Consider the following 20,203-nt stretch of genomic DNA (forward strand, 5'->3'; position numbering starts at 1 on the left):
CATACTTGCCAAGCACCAGAAAAAGATTTTGCAATGAAGGGGAAAATATAATGTTTAAATAATCATTTAGCACTTCATACAGTTTTGCTACAGATCATCTGCAATAGGGCTTAGTACTGGGAAAGGATTATTTTTCTAGTATTAGAGAATTATCTCTTTTAGTACCACACACCATTTTGCTAATTTTTCTTCTGCCACACTTAAAGAAAGGAATTCAAAGATATCAGTGAATACAATTTCTATAAAACCATGAAGTTGCTTTATGGTGGGGTTGGTTTGGTTTGGTTTTTTTAGCAATGTCATTTTAGGGTTACATTTAGGCCCTCAAATCACATTTTGTAGGTACTAGTGTTACTATGTACTTTCATAAATTCCTTCTCTGGTCTCTTAATAACAATGACAGAAAGGTGCCAGAACTTGCCTCCTCCTCTGTTTTCCCATACAGAAAGTGCTTTAAATCAGAAGTGACAATGTATCAGGAACATTTATCCAGAGACCCAATAACTCCTGCAAATTCACATGGTCTGTCAGCCCCTATGAGTGAACCTCTAGGCTTAGTTCTGAATAACATATCTGGTATTCCTGTAATTCTCAACATTCATAGGTGATTGCAACCACTCAAAGAGGAGCTTAGAAAGCCTGGGTGGTTCAACATATTGAGCTGACAGCCAAAATAGAGTTTGGAAGTTTTGGTACTGTTATATAAGATTTTGCAGAGCCTATGAATTTATTTATTTTTTTAAATTTTGACCAACTGGTTAAAAATAGTAGATGGTTATGTTTTTCAGTGTTGCAGCTTACAGAAGTGTTTAGGAAGATGGACTGCTATTGAAGAGTATGCTCAAGCTTGGCTTTTTCTTTTTTTTTTTTTTTTTAAAGTGAATGCAGTTCTTAAGCTGGATGACACAGATATAGCAAAGTGAATGTGTTTCTAGACAGCACCTCAATTTTCCATTTGTCTTCCCTTCTCTTAATGGCATCTTTCCTCTACCTCTCCTCACAACTCCATATCAAAAGTTTATCGTGGTGGCTGAGAAAAAAAAAAAAGTCATCTCTTCCCCACATGGCTGTGCAATAAAGAGATTTGACAGAAGCAACATCGTGGTATTTATGAGTTTGATGGAAGAAAGCAGATTTTTTAGAAGCTAAGAGCATTCCAGTTCAGGAGGCTGGATTCCTATTGTCAGGGCTCAACATCATCTATAAATCTAAAAGCATTGGACAAACAAAAGCATCAAAAAGAGTTGCATGAATTCCCCTGTCAAGCCAAGCAGCTCAAATTCTGAGAAAACCAAGCTGGTAGAGCAAAAGTCAAGAGCAGTGACAGACTTTATTCTTTATGCCCAGCCCCTTGCTTCTAGGCTTCTTTCAGCATTAATTTAGTTCAAATAAAACCCAGCCCCAACAACCAACTCACCTTTCAAGGGCTAATAACTGGCTTTTCTAATTGTTAGGCTTTTAGGTCTCTGTAAAATCCCTTCTGAGTTTGGGGGGGGTGGTGGTGGTGAAATAACTGGAAAACTGTGTCCAAAATAGGACAGTGGTAGAACTACAAGCAAAAGTCACAGAACTGTGCTGTGTCTTGTCAGCACCCTGCCTTCCTTCACAGTGGGACCTCTACTAAAATGTTATTTTTTTAAAATCACATGACCCTTTTCACTCTTCCTGTGATAGCTTGCTTCCCCTGAGCCTCAGATCACTGGCTTGAAAGGAAATCATTTGAGTATCTAAAGCTTGGTAGCTTACTTAAATTGAGTCATCAACTCATACATCAAACAAAAAGGCTAATTATTGCCAAAACATAAACATACTTTTTATTTACAGCAGACCTCAGTAGATAATATCTTACCCAGTTCTCAAGCATTCTTGCTCTACACCGTCAATAAAAGTGTCCTCTACCTGTGACATTCACCCTGAAAAATTTGATGGCAACACTTTCTGGCTGGTCTTGTGCTTGTCTATAACTTGTTATGGCAAAGGAAACTTGTATCATGGCAAGATCTTTCATGATTATGAACAGTAGCTCAGCAATGGAATTCTCCTTTATGGGCCTGTTCCAAGAACTGTCAAAAAAATCTTTGAGTTCAAGCAGGACAGTTTTGATGATCCCCTTAAGTGGTTTAAAGAGTCCAATTTCTTTGTCAAGGTTCTCAGAGAAAGGAGGCAATTTCTCAAGGCACACAATATTAGTCCCCAACCTATCGGTCACTGTTATGAGACAAGCCTTGAGAGTCTGAGGGCTGAGGTCTATTAACTGCTCACAAGATTGATAACAGGGGAAGTTGCAAAGGAAATGCTGGATTTCCAATCAGTTTGACTATGTTTTACACTTCTTGCAATACCCCACAGTAGAACAGATGCTGCCCCATACATGATATTTCATCAGAAACTACTTGTCATTTCTGATTTCATAAACAAAGCCAAAGGTAATTGCATCTGCACAAGCCAGGAAGCTGAAGCCCTTTCTCTTTTAATTCCCACTTAGTCTCAGCTCGTGAATTTCTCTTCTGCTTGATCAGGAAATCAGAGCAAATTATGTAGTTACCACAGGCTGTGCAGCCATCAAACATATAAAATATTTACGTAATAGTGTTTAAATTTTTTTTTAGGGTAAGCTAGTATTACTCTAGAGCAATAGTATCCAGTCTTTTCATCTCCAAAGTAAGGTTGGTTCAAAGGTTTCTTTGTATTAGGGTCTATAAGAAAATGCAACCCAAATATCCCAGGGAGGAACTGTGCAGGCTCATGCCAAAGCACTGTTTTGTCAGTGTTTCCCATGTATCAGACAGTACCTCAGCTCTTCCAAAGAAAAAATTAGGTGCAGCTAGAGGTTTTCAAACTGTTGGGAAAGCAGCCAGCTTGCTGTTCCCAAAATGACTGACAGATAAAAGTAGTTCTCCACAGTGCAGGCTTTTGCCTACACAGGGAAGTGGCAGGAATTTTGATGCATTTTCAAGCCCAACCAGTCCTGGCTCTGCAGCACATGGTCAGACAGGTGGCCATTGACTGGGCCCAACATTTCAGCTTTTTCCTGTTCCAAACAAATATTCCACACTACCACAGCCAGGCTGCTTTTCCTCACATCACCATGCTCTGATCTTCACAGAGGTTTACTAAAGCTTTGCTTACATCTCTTTCCAAGTAATTAATTTTGCAGTTCATCTAATGAGTCCCTCAGCGTTTCTTTTGCTATAACGTAAGTTAATTCCCATGCTGTGACTACACAGCTGGCAACTACAGACAGAAGCCTTAAACTGTATGAGGCTGTAGGTCTCAGAGATAACTCCTAAAATGTGCCACTAATAACCAGGCATGAGAACTATTTTAACATCTATTATTTATAAATATATAAGAAACCCCAGAATCAAAGATTAGAACTCAATGAGACAGGCATCATGTTCTTAGCATTGCTTACCCTTCAGAGCAGATTTTGCCATTTCAATGCAACCCTAGAAGCACAAGACATTCAAATCCATGTGACAAAATTAATCTACTGAAATATTCTGACGTATCAGAAACTCTGAAGATCTGACCAGTGTTAATTAAGAATTTTGAAAAGTCCAAGTCTACAGACAGAAATGGAAAAGCAGGCAATGCTCAGTTCTGAATGGTGGAAGCACTGGCAACAGAATGGTGATATTATTTCTGCCCCCCCAAATTATCTATTTTTTCTAAGGATGAAAATAAAGTTCACTTATTTTTTTTGGCCATACATCAATGCTCATATCATAGTTTTAAATCTGACATGCTACTTCAGAAGACCTAAGAAACAACAGTCCTATTTATATTGGAATAACTGCTTATGCTTTTGTAACTGGTCCCGAGTTACATTTTAAATGTTAATTAAAAGCTGGCTTACTGTAATCACATGGGGTCCAGATTTCTGGATTCTGTGACATTTGTCTTTCCCTGTCTTGACACATGAACACTTTTTAAACACTTGCCCACCACCACTGTAGTCTCATATAAGCAGTTACCTATTGCTACAATAGCAGAGATGAAAATAATATGTAATACAGTTACTCTACTTTTGCCCAACTTGTGTATTCTTTTTGCACCCTTCACATTTCTTTGTTTGCAATGTGTATTCCAGCCTCTTCCACTTCAGTCTTTTATATTCCTCCTTCAAAATACTGTTCTAGTATATCTATACCCCATTTCATTTTTTCACTTATTGAGTCTCTCCACTCTCAGTCCTGTGGCAGCACCTTTGCCTTTGCCCACCACTGATCTGATATACTAAGACTTAAAAGGAATTCACTTTTGTAATTTACAAGATACAACTACAAACCTTCTCTGCATCAAGGTTATGAAGTATCTTAAAAAACATAATCTGGGTCAAGTACAATTTATGTTACCTGCTTTTCTTATTTCTTTTTGCATTTCATAAGAGAGCACAGTAGATAATTTCAGATTTAAAGTGAACATAAAGGAAAACCAAACATTGCACTAGAATGTTACCATTATATCACAACATTAAAAGAGTATTATGCATGTCCCAGAAGTGGTGTAAGAGATGATTTATTATTTTGGACACTGTACTTGTTATAAAGATACCATGTCTGAAATTAATCACAAGCTCATACAGCCTTAATTATTCATCCATACACTCTGTTCTAAAGGAATCTTTCTATATTCTTCAGCATATTTGATGGCCAGTGCAGAGTTCTGTAGCACTAAAATCCCTTGCAAAGATTCATGTGAGCAAAGCCTTTTTATCTCATGTTGTAATGTCCTTATGTTGACCACTCCAACAATTTTCAGAGGTGTGCATAGAAAAAAGGGTAAATGTAAAGCAAGTTCTTCTATAAAACCTAAAAGTAATTTTTCTTTCTTTAATAAAAACCTCTGTAGTATTGACTTTAAGTAATTAAATGAGCTTCTTCCTTAAATATGGCAAAATTAGCTGGCCATTTTATCCTTTAGTCTCCCTTCCAAAGAGTCTTCCTGACCTGAGAAATACAACATGTTCCCGGAAAAAAACCACCTAAACACGTGAATGGAGCAGTTTAAACTGAAAGTAACTGCCAGATGGTTTTGATCAAGGTGGGCTCTTTCAATGCCAGCAGCCATTTTAATGACTGGATGATTAACGAGAAAACTGCCGATTGTCTGATTTCTTGCTGATGTGTTTGAAGATTTTTGCTTTGTGGACACTCTTGGACTTCTGGTAACCAAATCCTCCACCTCCACCTCTTTTCTGAAGTCTTCTGCCATGGTTGCTGTTCACATCTGAAGTTTTATTGGTTAAAGAACTTAAAAAGGAATACTTTCAAATATTGGTTTTTTGGGTTTTGAAAGGGTTATTAATATGAGGTAAAAATACCAGCACTATACAAAAAGTTGAGTTGCATAACTATAGAGGAAACCAGAACTACGTGCCTGTGGTTCTAAATACTCCTGCAGTTGTCCAAAGTGCTATTGCTTCAAGTTCCATCCACTGCCAAGTCTGACAGTAATCTAGATACAGCCTTCTATTTCATGCTTTTGCCCCTCTATGTCAATATTCTACAACTATGAAACATAAGCGTGTGCATTTCCATGAAAATAATTTTGCACAGAGGAGAACAGTACTTTGGAACATGTGGGCATTCCAGTACCTGCTGCCCCACAGCAACTGAGGCACACACAGCATCGACATGCACCAAAACACAGATGTTTGTAGGCAATTTTTGCAGTTATAGTATGTGCAATGTAACATTTTCTTTGATAAACTACTGTGGGAGCACGATGGTTTCCTATGGTTAATAGCAAAAAAAACCCCACAACTACAAACCACCAGAACCCGAGGTAGCACAGGAATTCAGTAAGTTGCACAGAACACTTATAATGCAGAAATTCAACTTTGAAACACTGCAGTAAAAGGATACTGAGGTCAACAAATGGAGGAACTTTAAAACCAAATGAAAGGCTGACTTTGGGAAGATCCAAGTTATTGACATTATAGATCTGTTTCAGAGAATGGGAGTCATAAGCTCTAATGTAAGCTTTGTATGCCTCCTGGGCTGACTTGTGAAGGAAATAGTTCTTCTCTATCAGTTTTTCCAGCTGGTCAGAGAAAAAAAAACAACCAAGAGTCACAAACAATTATATCTGTAAAGTCCATAAATATTATTCCAGCAGATTATTTACTCTGTGAGTGGCAATGACATTCTCTATTCACTTCAGCAAAACTGCCCTGTGACAGCTGAGTGCACATACAGGTATCAAATGCTTTTACAAACAAGTAGAGGGACAAAACAGCTTGAAGCTGAATTACACTACAAACAAAGCCTGAGAAACTATTAAATTTATAGAAATAATTAAAAAAAGTTAATCAAAAAGGAGAATACAACTGCAGCCACACCATGAAACTATGTGTATTGAGAATTAGTGGACAACAACAATATACTTTTAAGTCTAAACTCCACGATTCCGTGCAATTCTGTACAGTCTTATCTATTATGGTGCAAATGCATTGGAAAATAAGAAATGTTAATTCTAAGACAAAAATGCAGATACACTAGTGTAGACTGAGATATTTGATTTGTTGTGGGCCAGGTTCCCAATTCTCATTAAATCAGTGTCTCATTTGATGTTTAACATATGTTAATTCAGCAAACTAAAAATAAGTTACATTAGACACCATCATTTCCTGATTATTCTTAATTAGGAACCTCTCTATGTAAGGACCAGCTTCTTGTACTTGCTATTTTAAATTTAAGTTACTGCAAAGAAACTTCATAGATCTCTTATCAAAACAATGATTCACAGAACTCACCAACAACAGAAATTCACATCTACAGAATTATCTATGCTATTCCACTCAACTTTGTGCTCCATGGTTATTTTTGTAGCACCAGAGCACAAAGCAGGTTTAGCTGATGCTGGGCTTTACTAACACCAGCTAGTTAAAAATACATATGGACTATATAGTAACATTCCTAAGTGTTGGTACTGGATGTATTTCTGCACACTGAAGTCTGAGAAAATCATCTTCCAATACATACATTACTCACAATTAATCTAAACATAAGTAACTACCCAACAAACCCCCTATTTGCTAAGCCAGACAAGAACATTTTGTTCAAAAGCTGAAAGCAGGTTGACAACACTGTCATTTTGCATCATTGTCCTTTTGTTATTTTGTGATGTAATGTGAAAAAACAATTCTTAAAATCAAATTTGTACTGTATAATGATCACGATTTAGTACTAGATATTAAAATTCATCTTTAATTTCTAAATATTTTCTTGCTGTCACCGAGGGTAGGAGGATTTTCTGCACAGTGCTCATTTACAGGAACTTTCCTAAACAAGCACACCTATTTGTGAACTGCAGTCATTATAGGCTGTAACAATCTCCATGTAAAATATAATATTCAAAGTAATTGTAGTATAAAGTCATTGCATACCTGAGACTGGATGTCTGAAATTTTTGACCAAGAAAATTCAAATTCACTCAGCGGTACCTTAAAAACAAAAGAGGAAATGAAATTTCAAAATTATTTACACTCTGTATATAGTGAATGTGTTTAAGACCCAAGACAAAAAGACCTGCTAGATAACAGAAGATTTCTTTTTTAACACCAGAGCTGTATCTGTAAAGTGCCTTTACATCAATAGGACAGTATTATCACTTCCTTTAAGCTGGAGTAATAAAGATGCTCAGTATGACACCTTCTTTTACCACTTTTGCTTCAGAAGTTATACCACTTTAAAAGTGGCAAAACAAGACCATAAGGAGAGCAACAAAAAAAACCTCTGTGCAGCTCCATCATATTAAAATGGTTGCATTTACAAGAAGGCTACGCTTCTTTTGGAATTTAATAAATTGAAATTGATCTTTGAATAGTAAAAAGGTTTTTAAATTTAAAAACCTGATGTACAGTAAACAAACAAAAAACCCCATTAAAATGCAGACACAAGTTTACCCTGGCTTGTTTTAGGTATCGTAGAAAGCCCAGTTCTTCAGGTCGTAAAATGAGCAGAGCATGACCTCTCCCATTTATGCCTCTGGCAGTTCTACCAACACGATGAATATATTCCTTTTGGGAAGAATAAGCAACAGCAAACTCAATCAGTCTTAAAAACTTGCAGTAATCAAAGTGTTTCACAAAAAATACTCAAAATTTGACATTAATATAACATAATACATCATTCACTCTTTCTTAAGACTTATTCTTGGCACTGACACATGGATGAGGGAAACCAACTGCCGAAGATGCAAAGCACAGGTAGGCTGAGATGGAACCCCTGGCTAAAGTAATTTACCTTTTACTGAGGGAAAAAAATCTTAGTCTGCTGTAATTGAAAATTAAACCTTGGCTTTGGTGAATTTGCTGTGTATATTTGTCAAAATTTCTGAGTTTTTTTAATTTCCCTTGTGTATAGTAGACATTGATTCAAATCAGAATATTATTTTTTAAACAAAAATCAAATTTCAACTGGAAAAGCTGTTAAGACTCAGGGATGCACACATAAATTCAACACTCCTCTTAAAAAGCGCTTTGTTGTTTAGCTGATTAGATTTTAAATTAATTTCACAGCAAAAAGAATGTTTTAAAAAGTAATTTTTAAAAAGATGATAAAGGTCTCAGGAGCAGGATTTCCTAGGAGATGGTGAAGGGAAGTGAAAGAAATCAGTGGCTGGATATGATCATGGCTGAATCCTGACCTCTCTCAAGCAGCAGTTTCAGTTTTTTTCTGCAACTATGTTTGTAGTTAAGATTTGATTTCTTTCTCTCTTTCCTTAATTTACCTTTGGATCATCTGGAGGATCATACTGGACAATCCAGTCAACTTCAGGAATATCCAATCCTCTGGCAGCAACATCAGTGCACAGCAATATTCCAGATTCTGCATTACAGAACTGGAAAAACGTTGTAGTACGTTTGGTTTGCTTCTGCTTGCCCTAAAAGGAAACAAACACATGGAGCTTGAAATATCAGCCAAAAAAAGCTAAATTTGCCAGCTGATAAACTTAAATACAATTTCTCATTTCACATATATATTATTTTATACATATAAAATAATTTGGGGCATCTTTCCAAATCTTGGTTTTGTACAGACCAAGCAGGATCATTTCACAGTGAAGAAACAAGGAAAAACTTAAACAGCACAGGGCTACACGAAGTGACAATTTCCAGAGGTTACAATGTATCACCAAAAGTATTAAAAAGTAAAAATTGCATAAACATTCTGTTCAGGAGGGCTGCATAAATGTCTGAAGTTCAGAAAAAGGACATTTGCAAGTCTAGCAATACGTTAAGGGTGATTACAGGTTAAAAAGCAAACAACCAAACAAAACCAAACAAAAGCAAAAAAATCTCCCAAAGAACAAAATAAAAAAGGACATTTGTGGTTACTTACAACGGTTTCATAGACTTCCAGTCAATTCTTTGTCCCAAACTATGCATTTTTTGGTTTTGACAGAAAAGTTACAATGCTCATCCAAATGGTAAGAATTGCCATAGCAAAACCAAACATCACCCTGGCCTTAGAAAAAGCACCAAACACTTCAGGGATCAGAAACTTTGGATTTCTCTGACAAGAGCTTTACTCCACAAATTGAGTTTTAGTGCTTGTGAAAGGTGACCTCTTGGAAAAAAACATAATTCTTTCTACACACAGAGCATAAATTAATATCATAGTTCATCCTAGTTCAAAAAATAGGAAGTTTAATAACTGAAGTGTTGTTATTATCCAGTCTTTGCTTTATCTCCTTTCTCTACAGACTAATCAGGACCATCACCAGTTTTGTGAGTAGGGTGTCTGTTTTTTTAGAAACTGGACTGAAACAAACAAGTCAAATGTAAGGTCAGTAACAACTTCCAGGTACTATGAGATTAATTGAAAATAAACTAATGAATAAAACACTTACATGAATGGCCAAAACAGGCAGATCAATATAGTTGAGTAATTCATAGTGGTACTTCACTGACATACATGAAGAAAAAAATACCATTAGTTTCTTCTTCCGGTTCTTCTTGAGGAATGTGAAGAGCAAAAGGAACCTTTTTTCAGATGGACACACTACATACCCCTGGAAAATTTTTAAACATTATTATATATGGAGAAGCAAGGAGAAGAATTCTGTTTCAGCAATACAGTTAAATCAGGGAAGGGTTATGTTGTGAAACAAATATACCAAATAGTTAAACAATGAAATATATCTGTAGCATATCAATCTCTAGTCACTAACGTGGAATATGCAGTTATAAAGACAACTGGAGCTTGTGTATGTAATAGGAACAGACAAGTGTAAGTACCCATATTATTTTTTCATGAGGTTTTATATCATCTGTCCTGCAAACATTGACCAGATGCAGGTAACTTACCATAGTTTGCACCCTGAATAAAGCCCTTTAGGCAACTGGATGGCTTCTGCCCACTAGGATGGTAAACACCTTTTAAGACATCGTTTGTACAACCCCATAAATAACACAGAGGAATTGGTGTGTTCACAGATCATACCCCTTCTAATGTTTGTGCTTTACCTGTTCAAGACCATCTACTGTTGCTGTCTCCTTGTTATCATCAACACCAACATACAGTGGCTCTTTCTTCAGAGAGATCTTTGCCAGATCTTCAACCTTTCTTGTTTGTGTAGCAGAGAAAAGCATCGTCTGTCTGCGCTCTGGAAAAATATTTATTTTGAAAGACAGCCTTACTTTTTAAAGGAGAATTCAAATAGCAAGTCCATAAAATACCCAACTGAAAACTGCCCTGAGCAAGTCTCTTAGTCTCTTACTTTTTTTCAATTAAATTCTAATTAAAACATACTGCTACTGACAAACAACATGCAGTGTAATTGTATTATGGATTGTACAGGTTGTTTACTTAGGCTAGCCCCACTTCCACAATCCTAACAGCTATAAACTTGCAATATTATCCCTCTCTGGGAAAATGTCAATATCATTTGCAATCCAATTTAGACACAAAGCAATTATTTAAATAGAGACCAGTCTTGTAATTCTACCTATTAATTGATTTAATTCCCATGAATATTAAAATGTTTTTGTGTAAGAAATCTCCTGCCTGTCATCTCTCAGCTCAAACACACATCCTGATCCTACAACATTTTCTTGTTGCACAGGTACATGGGAAATGCAGACTCAGCCTGTTCCATGTCACAACTTCAAGAACAATAGCAACGGTTCTTGATGAACATTCAGTGCCACCATCTTTGATTTTTTTTTCTATTTTGAAGAATCTCTTTTAAAATACAATTTCCTTTCTAACACAATGAAACCAAATTAAACTCATGCAAAGTAAATATTTCTTTTCTCTATCAATTCCCACTCCACATGTAATTTTCACGCTCTTCCTTCCCTTTCTCTTTTTAGCACTGTTCATTAACATTCTTCACATGATGTTATTAATATATATCTGCATTTTAAGCATGTAGATCTGAATTTTAATATTTAAGATGTGGAAACTCAAAATATTTATCATTGGGGTTTTTCATGCACTGTTTCCACTGGGTTTTTTTCTGCATTTTTAAAAGGAGAGAGCCTTGTTGACGCTGAGAATGTGTTCAATATAGCAATTACAAGGAATAACGAAATGAAAAATTAGGAAAAGAAAAATTTTAGGTAAATACTTAAACTTTCTTAAGACACTGGTCTTGGAGGTATGAAAAAAACCTTGAACTGCAAGACAGAAGAACTTTTTGCTTATAGTTAAATCTTATTAGGAAATAATGAATTTCAAGAAATAAACAGGCAGAGGAGGAAGAATGAGAAAAAACGATCTTATATGAACAGAATTATATCTCTAAAGTGCACATGAAACCTCTGTCCGTCAGATAAATGATGTTAAACAAGTAATATATACTAGGTATTAGAAAAAAAAAGACAGAGTAAGACAACCACTACGCAGTTCATTTACAGAACTATAAAATTAATGACTTCTCTTATAATACTTGAGTCAGAAAGAAGACATAATTTTAGTCAAGTGATTTCCAGGAAAGACTGATTTTTTTGTTCTTACTTGGTAAAAGTTTTATGATCTGTTTCATTTCTTCTTCAAATCCAACCTCCAAGATTCGATCTGCCTCGTCAATTACCAAACACTGCAAGTTCTTATACATGAAACCTGGAGTGTTCTAGAAGATTAACAAATTCACAGTCAGACAGGGACAGGAGTCACATTTTAATAACACAGATTAGACATCAATATTGTATCTACCTGCATATGATCCAGTAGCCTCCCTGGTGTTGCTACAATGATGTTGATTCCATTTCCAAGCTTCTGTGCTTCTGCTGATCTGTTACTGCCCCCCATTATCAGACCATAGGTGTGAACATGATGATTCATGAGTTCTTTAAGAACTCCATAGGTTTGCATGGCAAGCTCTCGAGTAGGAGAAAGAATAATGACACCCGTTCCTAAAAAATACATCAATGAGAGGAGTAAATTCCAACTCATCCAGTTCCCTCCTAACCACGTCCCTAAATGGCTGAGTAAAATTCAGCTGTGAAATGAAGAGCCTTACCATTTCTAGGCATGAATTTCAGCTTGTAGATGAGCTCTACTGCAGGAATGAGAAATGCAAGTGTTTTGCCACTGCCTGTTTTTGCAGCTGCTAAAATATCCCTGTATGGAACAGAGTTAGAAAAAGTATTTAGATACAAAAATAAGTATTTAGTTGGCCATACAGACAAAAGAACAGTCCCACTCTGAACAATGTTGATGCTGTAGAAACCTGACATGGCCTAAAAGAGACCAGTGGAGTTGGTATTAAGAGCTCTGTGTCAGACGCAGGTCACAGCAATCGGTCACTCTGTCTCTGGTGACAGTGTCTTTGAGACACTCTGACAAGACTAATGAAAACAGGATTCTCTGCTTCCAAAGCCAAAGGCAAAGCTGCTCCAGGACCTTACCCTAAGTATTTGTTCAGACACTATAATGACAGACTTTTTGTATTAATGACTATAAACAAAATACATAAAACATAAGAGAATGCATTAAAAACCCCAACAGTTTAGCTGTAGAAAGTCATATTTCAGGAAATGGCCTCAAGCTGTGCCAGGGGACGTTCAGGTTGGACATCAGGAAGAATTTCTTCACTGAACAGGTTGTTAAGCATTGGATTGGGCTGCATAGAGAGGTGGTGGAGTCACCATCCCTGGAGGTGTTCAAGAAACAACTGGACATAGCACTCAGTGCTATGGTTTAGTTGAAAAGGTGGTGCTGGGTCAGAGGTTGAACTTGATGACCCTGTAGGTCTTTTCAAACCTTAAAGATTCTATGATTTTTTTCTATGATTCATGTATTTAGCTTGCTAGCAAAATTCACACAACATTTCTGATATGAGAGTGATTAAAAAGACTTATTTCTTACCTGCCTTCCAGAAGAGGCTTAATACTTTTATGCTGAATTTCAGTCATATGTGTAAACCCCATGTCATTTATGCCTTTCAATGTATTCTCACTGACAGCACCAGCCAGGGAAGCAAAAGAATTGTCTTCAAAAGCACCTGAAGTGAGGGGGAAAATGAAAAATGTTTAAACTTATTTCTTCAATTCCATCTGTCCTCTGAAATTACCCAGTTAAAACTGACCTATATGAAAAAAAATCAAAGGGTTTTTTCTTATTGCATTCTACGATAAAATCCAAAGACATTGACAAAATACTCTCTATTAATATGGTACTAAGAAAACTACACAGAGCTAATAAGAATGAACATGAATCCACTGCTTCTCATGGCCAATTTATTAGTTGCACGTTTCCACCTTGCTCTTAATGGATTTTTTCCTCTACAGTTAAACACATGTGTATACAGGTTTAAAAAACAGACTTTCACTAGTAATTTTAAGACTAACAGGTGTGTATATAATGCAGCTTCCCAAGAAGAGTAACTGGAGGACAGCTGAACAGCTGCTAGTGTCACATCACCATAATTCAAGCACCTGCATTACAAAGATCATTTGAAAACTGCAACTTGCTCTGGAAGAAAGTGTTAGACCTTGGGTTTTTGCACACACATGAAAAAGAGAACACAAGATACCTGTTAAACCTAGTGGTAAACTGGGCACTTCATCCTCCTCCCCATCCTCCTCTTCCACTTCTTTCTTTCCAGAATTCTGCTTATCTCCATTTTCTACCTCTGCAGATTCATCTTCTTCAGTTTTTGCTTTTTTGGTTTCTGTATCTAGAGTATTGTTTTACAGAAGATAAGTCAGTTAGTAATAAAAAGGACACATTAATAATGAAAAACCATTCCACAGACTGCATCTCCTTTAATCTCTAAACCATGTACAAAGATCATGCTTTTCCATCGGGTGGAAGGGCCTGGAGAAGGGGAGGCAAGGTTTCTACTGAATTTTCAAAGGCACGGGGCAAAAATTCCGAAGTCCCTTCCATACAACCCACTTTGCATAGTAAAACAATGAAGCTTAATGTATATTACATGATACTTTCTGTGGAAACAAGATAAATTGTCCTTAAACAAGTTACAAAATTCTTTCCCATCTATAATTCAGACATCAAGTTTCCAACATAGTCTGTGCTCAGAATATGTGAAACATAATGTCTCTGTTGCATTTTAAGTACCTGAATCCTCAGAGGATTAAAGCATCTTTTCACTGGCATAACCATGATAAGTGTCACAAAAATTAAACACATGAGGAATAGAAGCTTGAAAAATATATATGTCTGTATATATATGCATATGTAAAAAAATACACGAAAATCTAGCAATATTTCTGGAGTGCTATTTTTTGGGTAGTTTTCCAGTATACTTTAGTTTCATAATGTACAGATGTTGTCAAAGGCTGGACATGTTGCTAAAAAGTCGTATTGGCTGCACAGCCAACACGGAGATCACCCATCTGTCAGAGCTCTACTCTGAAACACAGGGTGTACATTTGTACAATAAATAAGCAAAACATCCGAACTAAATATTACCAAGCAGAATTCTATGCAACAATTACATTGGCTGCTACAGGTTTAGAATGAATTAGAGTTCAAACATTACAGCTGCAATAAAACAGGTAATACTAAAGACCTCTGGGGCTTTAAAACACTCACCAGACCAGCACATGGCACGGGACGGAAACCCTAAGGAGGCGCTTTAGGGGTGCCCAAGAATAGCCCAGCCCTGGGAGACAAGCTGTATTTGCTAAGACAACGCACCATCTCCCGCATCAGCCGCCGCTTTCCTCTTTTTCTTCTTCTTTTTCTTCTTCTCCTTCTCCCCACCGCCGGGTCCGGCAGCGTCCGCAGGCTCCGCCCTCTCCTCCATCTCCGGGGCCGCCGCTGCTTCCTCCTCCTCCTCCTCCTCCGGGGGTCCCTGGGAAGCCGCCTGGCCCGGGGAGGGCACTGCGGGGTGCAGGGAGAGAGGGAAAGAGGGAGAGGAGAGAACACAAAGTCAGCGGCGGCTCGGCCAGCGCTCAGCCGGGGTGAGGCTCCGTCGCGCCCGTACCTGCCCCCTCGCCCGCCCGCAGCTTCAGGTTGCGCTGCCGCAGCTTCAGGTTGCGCTTGTGGATCTTCCTGCGGAGCAGACGCATGGGCAGGTTGCTGGCGGCCGCCGGCACCGACATCGCGGCGGTGTCGGCCCCGCTGTCCCGGCACACGTGGGAGCGCCGCGTCCGGGACCGCCCGAGCCGCCCGCGGGGCCCGACGGGAGCCCGGCAGCGCCCTCTGGGGGCCCGGCGGAGGCAGCGCCGCCCGGGCCCGTGTCCGGGCATGGCCGTCAGACCGGCGGAGATCCCCTCCCGGCCCCGGTGTCCCGGCCGGGCCCGCACCTCCGCCGCCGAGGCGGAAAACGGGCCGGTTTTACCGCGGGAAGGGACTCGCCATCTCCCCCGCAGGACCCGTCTGCCCGATGGTGTTGCCTCCGCTCACAATTACGGGTGTTTAACTCCAACGGGAGAAAGAAACAGGTTGGATTCGACAATCTCAGAGGTCTTTTCCAACTTAATCGATTCTGTGATTCTATGTCCGAACACCACCATGTCACCGAGTGCCACGTGCAGTCTTTCCTTAAACACCCCCAGGGACGGTCACTCCACCACCTACCTGGGCTCCCCATTCCAATGTTTAATCACCCTTTCTGTGAAGAAATTCTTCCTGATGTCCAACCTAAACTTCCCATGGCACAGCTTGAGACTATGTCCTCTCATGCTGTCACTTGTTGCCTGGGAGAAAAGCTCGATCCCCACTTGGTACAACCTCCTTTCAGGGAGTTGTAGAGAGGGATAAGGTCTCCCCCGAGCCTCCTCCAGACTAAACAACCCCAGCTCCTTCAGCTGCTTCTCACAGGACTTGTGCTCCAGACCCTTCCCCAGGTCTGTTGTCCTTTTCTGGACTCACTCCAGCACCTCAATGCCCTTCTTGAATTGAGAGGCGCAGAACTGAACACAGCACTCAAGGTGCAGCCTCATCTGTTCCCTAGTCCTGCTGGCCACACTATTTCTGATACAGACCAGGATGACATTGGCCTTCTTGGCCACTGGGGCACACTCCTGGCTCGTGTTCAGCCAGCTGCTGACCTGCGACCCCAGGTCCTTCTCTGCTAAACCACTTTTCCAACCACTCTCCCCCTAGCCTGTAAACTGAAACTTTCAGGCTTGCAGAATGTCTGGCACCGACCCTGGGGATAAAGGACGCAGCTGTGCCTTCAGTGAAGTCCTGAGTCTGCAGTAGCCACCTGATGGCCACCACTGTCTATTCCTCCTGTGCAAGGAACATGGAAATCCCCTGGCATTTTCATCAGCCTGGCAGTGCTAGTGCATGCCCAAATAATAGAATCACAGAGTGGATTGAGTTGGAAAAGACCTTAAACATCACCTTGTTCCAGCCCCCTGCCATGGACACCTTCCACTAGACCAGGTTGCTCAGAGCTCCATCCAGCCTGGCCTTGAAACACTTCCATGGATGGGGCATCCACAACTTTTTCTGTGCAACTTGTTCTAGTGTCATCTGTGAATCTGGGAGCCCATTATTTCCGGGGCACGGTTTCTTGGAGCTCTATTAGGCAGCACTTTCCAGCCGGCCAACTGGAGTTCCCAGCAGCATGACCTTTCCTTCTGGTGTCCTCCTGCTTTTTGCCTCTGCAAAAAGAGTGATTCCCTGAGGCTGAATCGCAGCATCCCTCATCTCCTTCCTGACCAGCAGAGGGCACAGACAGCACAGGAATGCACTGCAGCTGTGCTACCTGAAATCGCTAACCACCGCGTTCTTAGGAACCTGAATAATTACAAATTGTGTACAGCTCAGCCTGCGATACCTGGCTGTAACACAGAGTAAACTGCAGAAATACTTCTGTATTAATTTCTAAGTGTTTATTGCATATAATTTTTTTTAAAGCTACTGATGTTAGAGATGAAACAAAAGTAATTTTTCACCATCTGTAATTGTTGTCTTGCAGAGGTCATATGGATCAGCAGGATGAGAATTAAATTTGTTTTGCCACAACTTCAGACTGTGAACCATGTGAACTTGTCCAGACCTTCACGGACTAGATAACAGGTCTTGCCACTGGCTTATTAAGTTGAATGGAAAACTGCCATCTCCATCAACTGCATTGGAAAGCAAATGGATCCATCCTCAGCAAGAAAGGATTTTGGTACAAAATCCAGGGGACTCAGTTTTATCAGCTTAATTTTGAGCAGTGTAATTTATGTTCTGGACATATTTTCTTCCTGACTATCTTATATTGTGTTTGCAGGATGTATTTTTAAGTAGACATGGGTTTGCTCTCCTTAGTTGGTACTGATTTACGTGTTTACTATCTGGACCTGGATTTAACCCAGGCAGGGCTTCTTTCTGTAATATGGTCATTGTGCAGATAAAGTGTATTGAAAACCTGGACAGGAGGGAGCTGGCACTAATACTTACACTGAGGGGCGACAAGATTACGTCCTTTGGCCATGGCATGGTCTGCATGTTCCCATCTTAACCAGTAGTGCCAGGATCATAACTGTTTTTGCTTTTTCCCACGTCATCACATCCCCAGCTCTGCCAAGAATTAGGACCTGAAAGCCTTGGTCAGGTAAAAGCCTAAATAAAAACTCACCTCAGTGGCCATGTTGGGTCCTGGCTGACTTGGCAAGTCTTTGTGAAATTACATTAGTGTGGCACAAGGCCCAGATTGATAAACTGTCCCGAGAAGTTATGTCAGATCCCACTGACCAGAATATATTGGCCTTGTCTGCTGGCTACTGTCAACATGGTGCACAAGGAGAACTTCGTAGATAAAAGATGATCTTGCATCTGTGTAAACAGATGTCATAGCATTGTGTATAGGAATTCAGAAATTGCAGATTTCATTAGGTGGCAAATTATCATGTGCTCCAACATTGCTTTCTCTCAAAGTCTTGTAAAATATGTTGCTTAGAGTTAACAAAGAAGTGTGCTTCTCTGGAAATTTCAAAACATGTCTTACAAGCTTCTTTCTTTTTGTATTTGCTTTTTTTTTCTTCAAGCTGTAATTGTCACAGAAAGAAGACTCAGAAGGTAATAATGATATTTTTATTGTGACAGGTCTAGACAATAATTTGAACCACTAACTCATGGTAATAGTTTTTCTCTGAATTTTGTCATTTCTTAGATACTGTGTGAATTCCACCTAGTACATGTCTCATTTCTGTCCAATAAATTCATTTCTAATTGCTTGAGTTATCAGGCAATCGTTACGAACAAAAGGATTTTTTTAAATGGTTATTGAGTTGTTGTCAAAATGTCTCAAATTTTATTCACATGGTCTTGCAGGAAGGTTTGTAGAGAAACATGTTTTGTGTTAGTAAAACCTTCACAGAGCTAAATAAGTCCATATAAGGTACTCTGAATTTGTCTCCTAAGATGAATGTTTTTAATGGGCTTCCAAAGTCAGTATTTTACCTCCCAGAGTCAATTTATCATTAAAGCCAAATTCAAAATATTTGTTCCAGGTTACCATTAACTAACTTGGGTTGGTTAAAATGTAACACAAAAGTAGTAATTGATTGCATTTGTATCATTTCAGGTAGATGGTGATAATTTGTACAAAAGGTACCAAAATCCAATCTATAAAAGGTCATGAAACAAAAGTGTGTAGTCATTTTTTGATACAAGAGTTGGAGCACAGAGTTCATTTAAGGAAGACAGGTTTTATTTTCAGAAGTCAGGGTCTGAAAAAATGCTTTTTTGATGTCTTAGATTGGACATGAAAAAATCATCACTGATGTAATTAATTAACATCTGCACCATTCAGCTAAAAGTTTTGAACTGGAAAACTGAGAGTTGTCTTATCATCATTAACAGATTATAATTTTCCCTGTTAGAGCAAATTTATCTGTCACACAGTAATACAAAAGGACTTGGTTTAAAATCAGATATCAGATTTTTTTTTTTCCAAATGTGTCTACTATATGCAAGAAAGCTAATCTGAATATGTATGCAAATAATGGATACAAAGGTATCTGCAGAAATAATCAATTTTCCAATTTAATTGAGATATACAATTCTGAAATCTGGACTTTGACAGAGAAAAGTTACCCAAACCTGAACTGATGTAAATGGTGTAGATACAGATATATTCAGATATATCACATAGAGAATGGATGACTTGATTTATAGAACATGTCAATGTTAATGGGAGTTAAAAATTGCTGGTACAAATCATATCTTCATAGGGTAGCACTGAATATCACTGAATCTATGAGGGAATTTAAAGTATGGCTTGCAAGGAGAGTAAAGTATCCATGTTCAGAAAAAGCAAGCTAGGCTATCATAATCACCTTTTTTTTAGGGGTTTTGTTTAATACTGCTTTTAAATAATGTCTCCCTTGTGCCATATGGAAGTATTGTCTCAGTTAGAAGTGACATCATCCGCACTGTGTGAACATGGCAATATAGTTGGATTCAAATCACATTTATGATTTTTTTTTAGGATATTTCTTCTTCAGCCCATATTTTGCAACTGGAACTGAAACCATTGCAATTGTTCTAATTCATGATCTTCTCTTTTACACAGATAGAGGGGAAAAGTCTAGGAAATGCCACCTACTATAAAATACTGTAGTTATTCCATGCAGTAAGAGGGATTATACTTTTTCTTGCCACTGAAATTTATGCAAAGGTCAGTGTTTTGATCCTCATCTCCAAAATACACCAACACTAGGGCCTACTTTATCTAAAATATTTGTTAAATCTCTCAGAAATGAAGAAGAAAGTTGCAATTGTAGAATCACAGAATGGTTAAAGTTGCAAGGCACCTCTGGAGATTTCCTGGTCCA

At 38.6% G+C, this 20,203-nt stretch overlaps 1 protein-coding gene across 1 annotated transcript; it reads right to left on the minus strand.

Annotated features, from left to right (window-relative positions):
• Positions 1-1,788: 1,788 nt before the first annotated feature.
• Positions 1,789-15,526, minus strand: DDX18 (DEAD-box helicase 18). The gene is made up of 14 exons (XM_027679081.1): positions 15,409-15,526; positions 15,120-15,305; positions 13,993-14,136; positions 13,326-13,461; positions 12,478-12,578; positions 12,171-12,370; positions 11,973-12,087; positions 10,478-10,617; positions 9,862-10,023; positions 8,740-8,892; positions 7,913-8,026; positions 7,394-7,450; positions 5,871-6,048; positions 1,789-5,232 (listed from the first exon to the last, which is right to left on the minus strand). The coding sequence occupies exons 1-14, from the start codon at positions 15,524-15,526 to the stop codon at positions 5,090-5,092; spliced, it is 1,947 nt and encodes a 648-aa protein (XP_027534882.1). The 3' UTR covers positions 1,789-5,089.
• Positions 15,527-20,203: the final 4,677 nt, after the last annotated feature.

The sequence above is a fragment of the Neopelma chrysocephalum genome, unplaced genomic scaffold (assembly GCF_003984885.1).
Source record: "Neopelma chrysocephalum unplaced genomic scaffold, ASM398488v2 Primary Assembly neopelma1_44, whole genome shotgun sequence".
Lineage (NCBI taxonomy): Eukaryota > Metazoa > Chordata > Aves > Passeriformes > Pipridae > Neopelma > Neopelma chrysocephalum.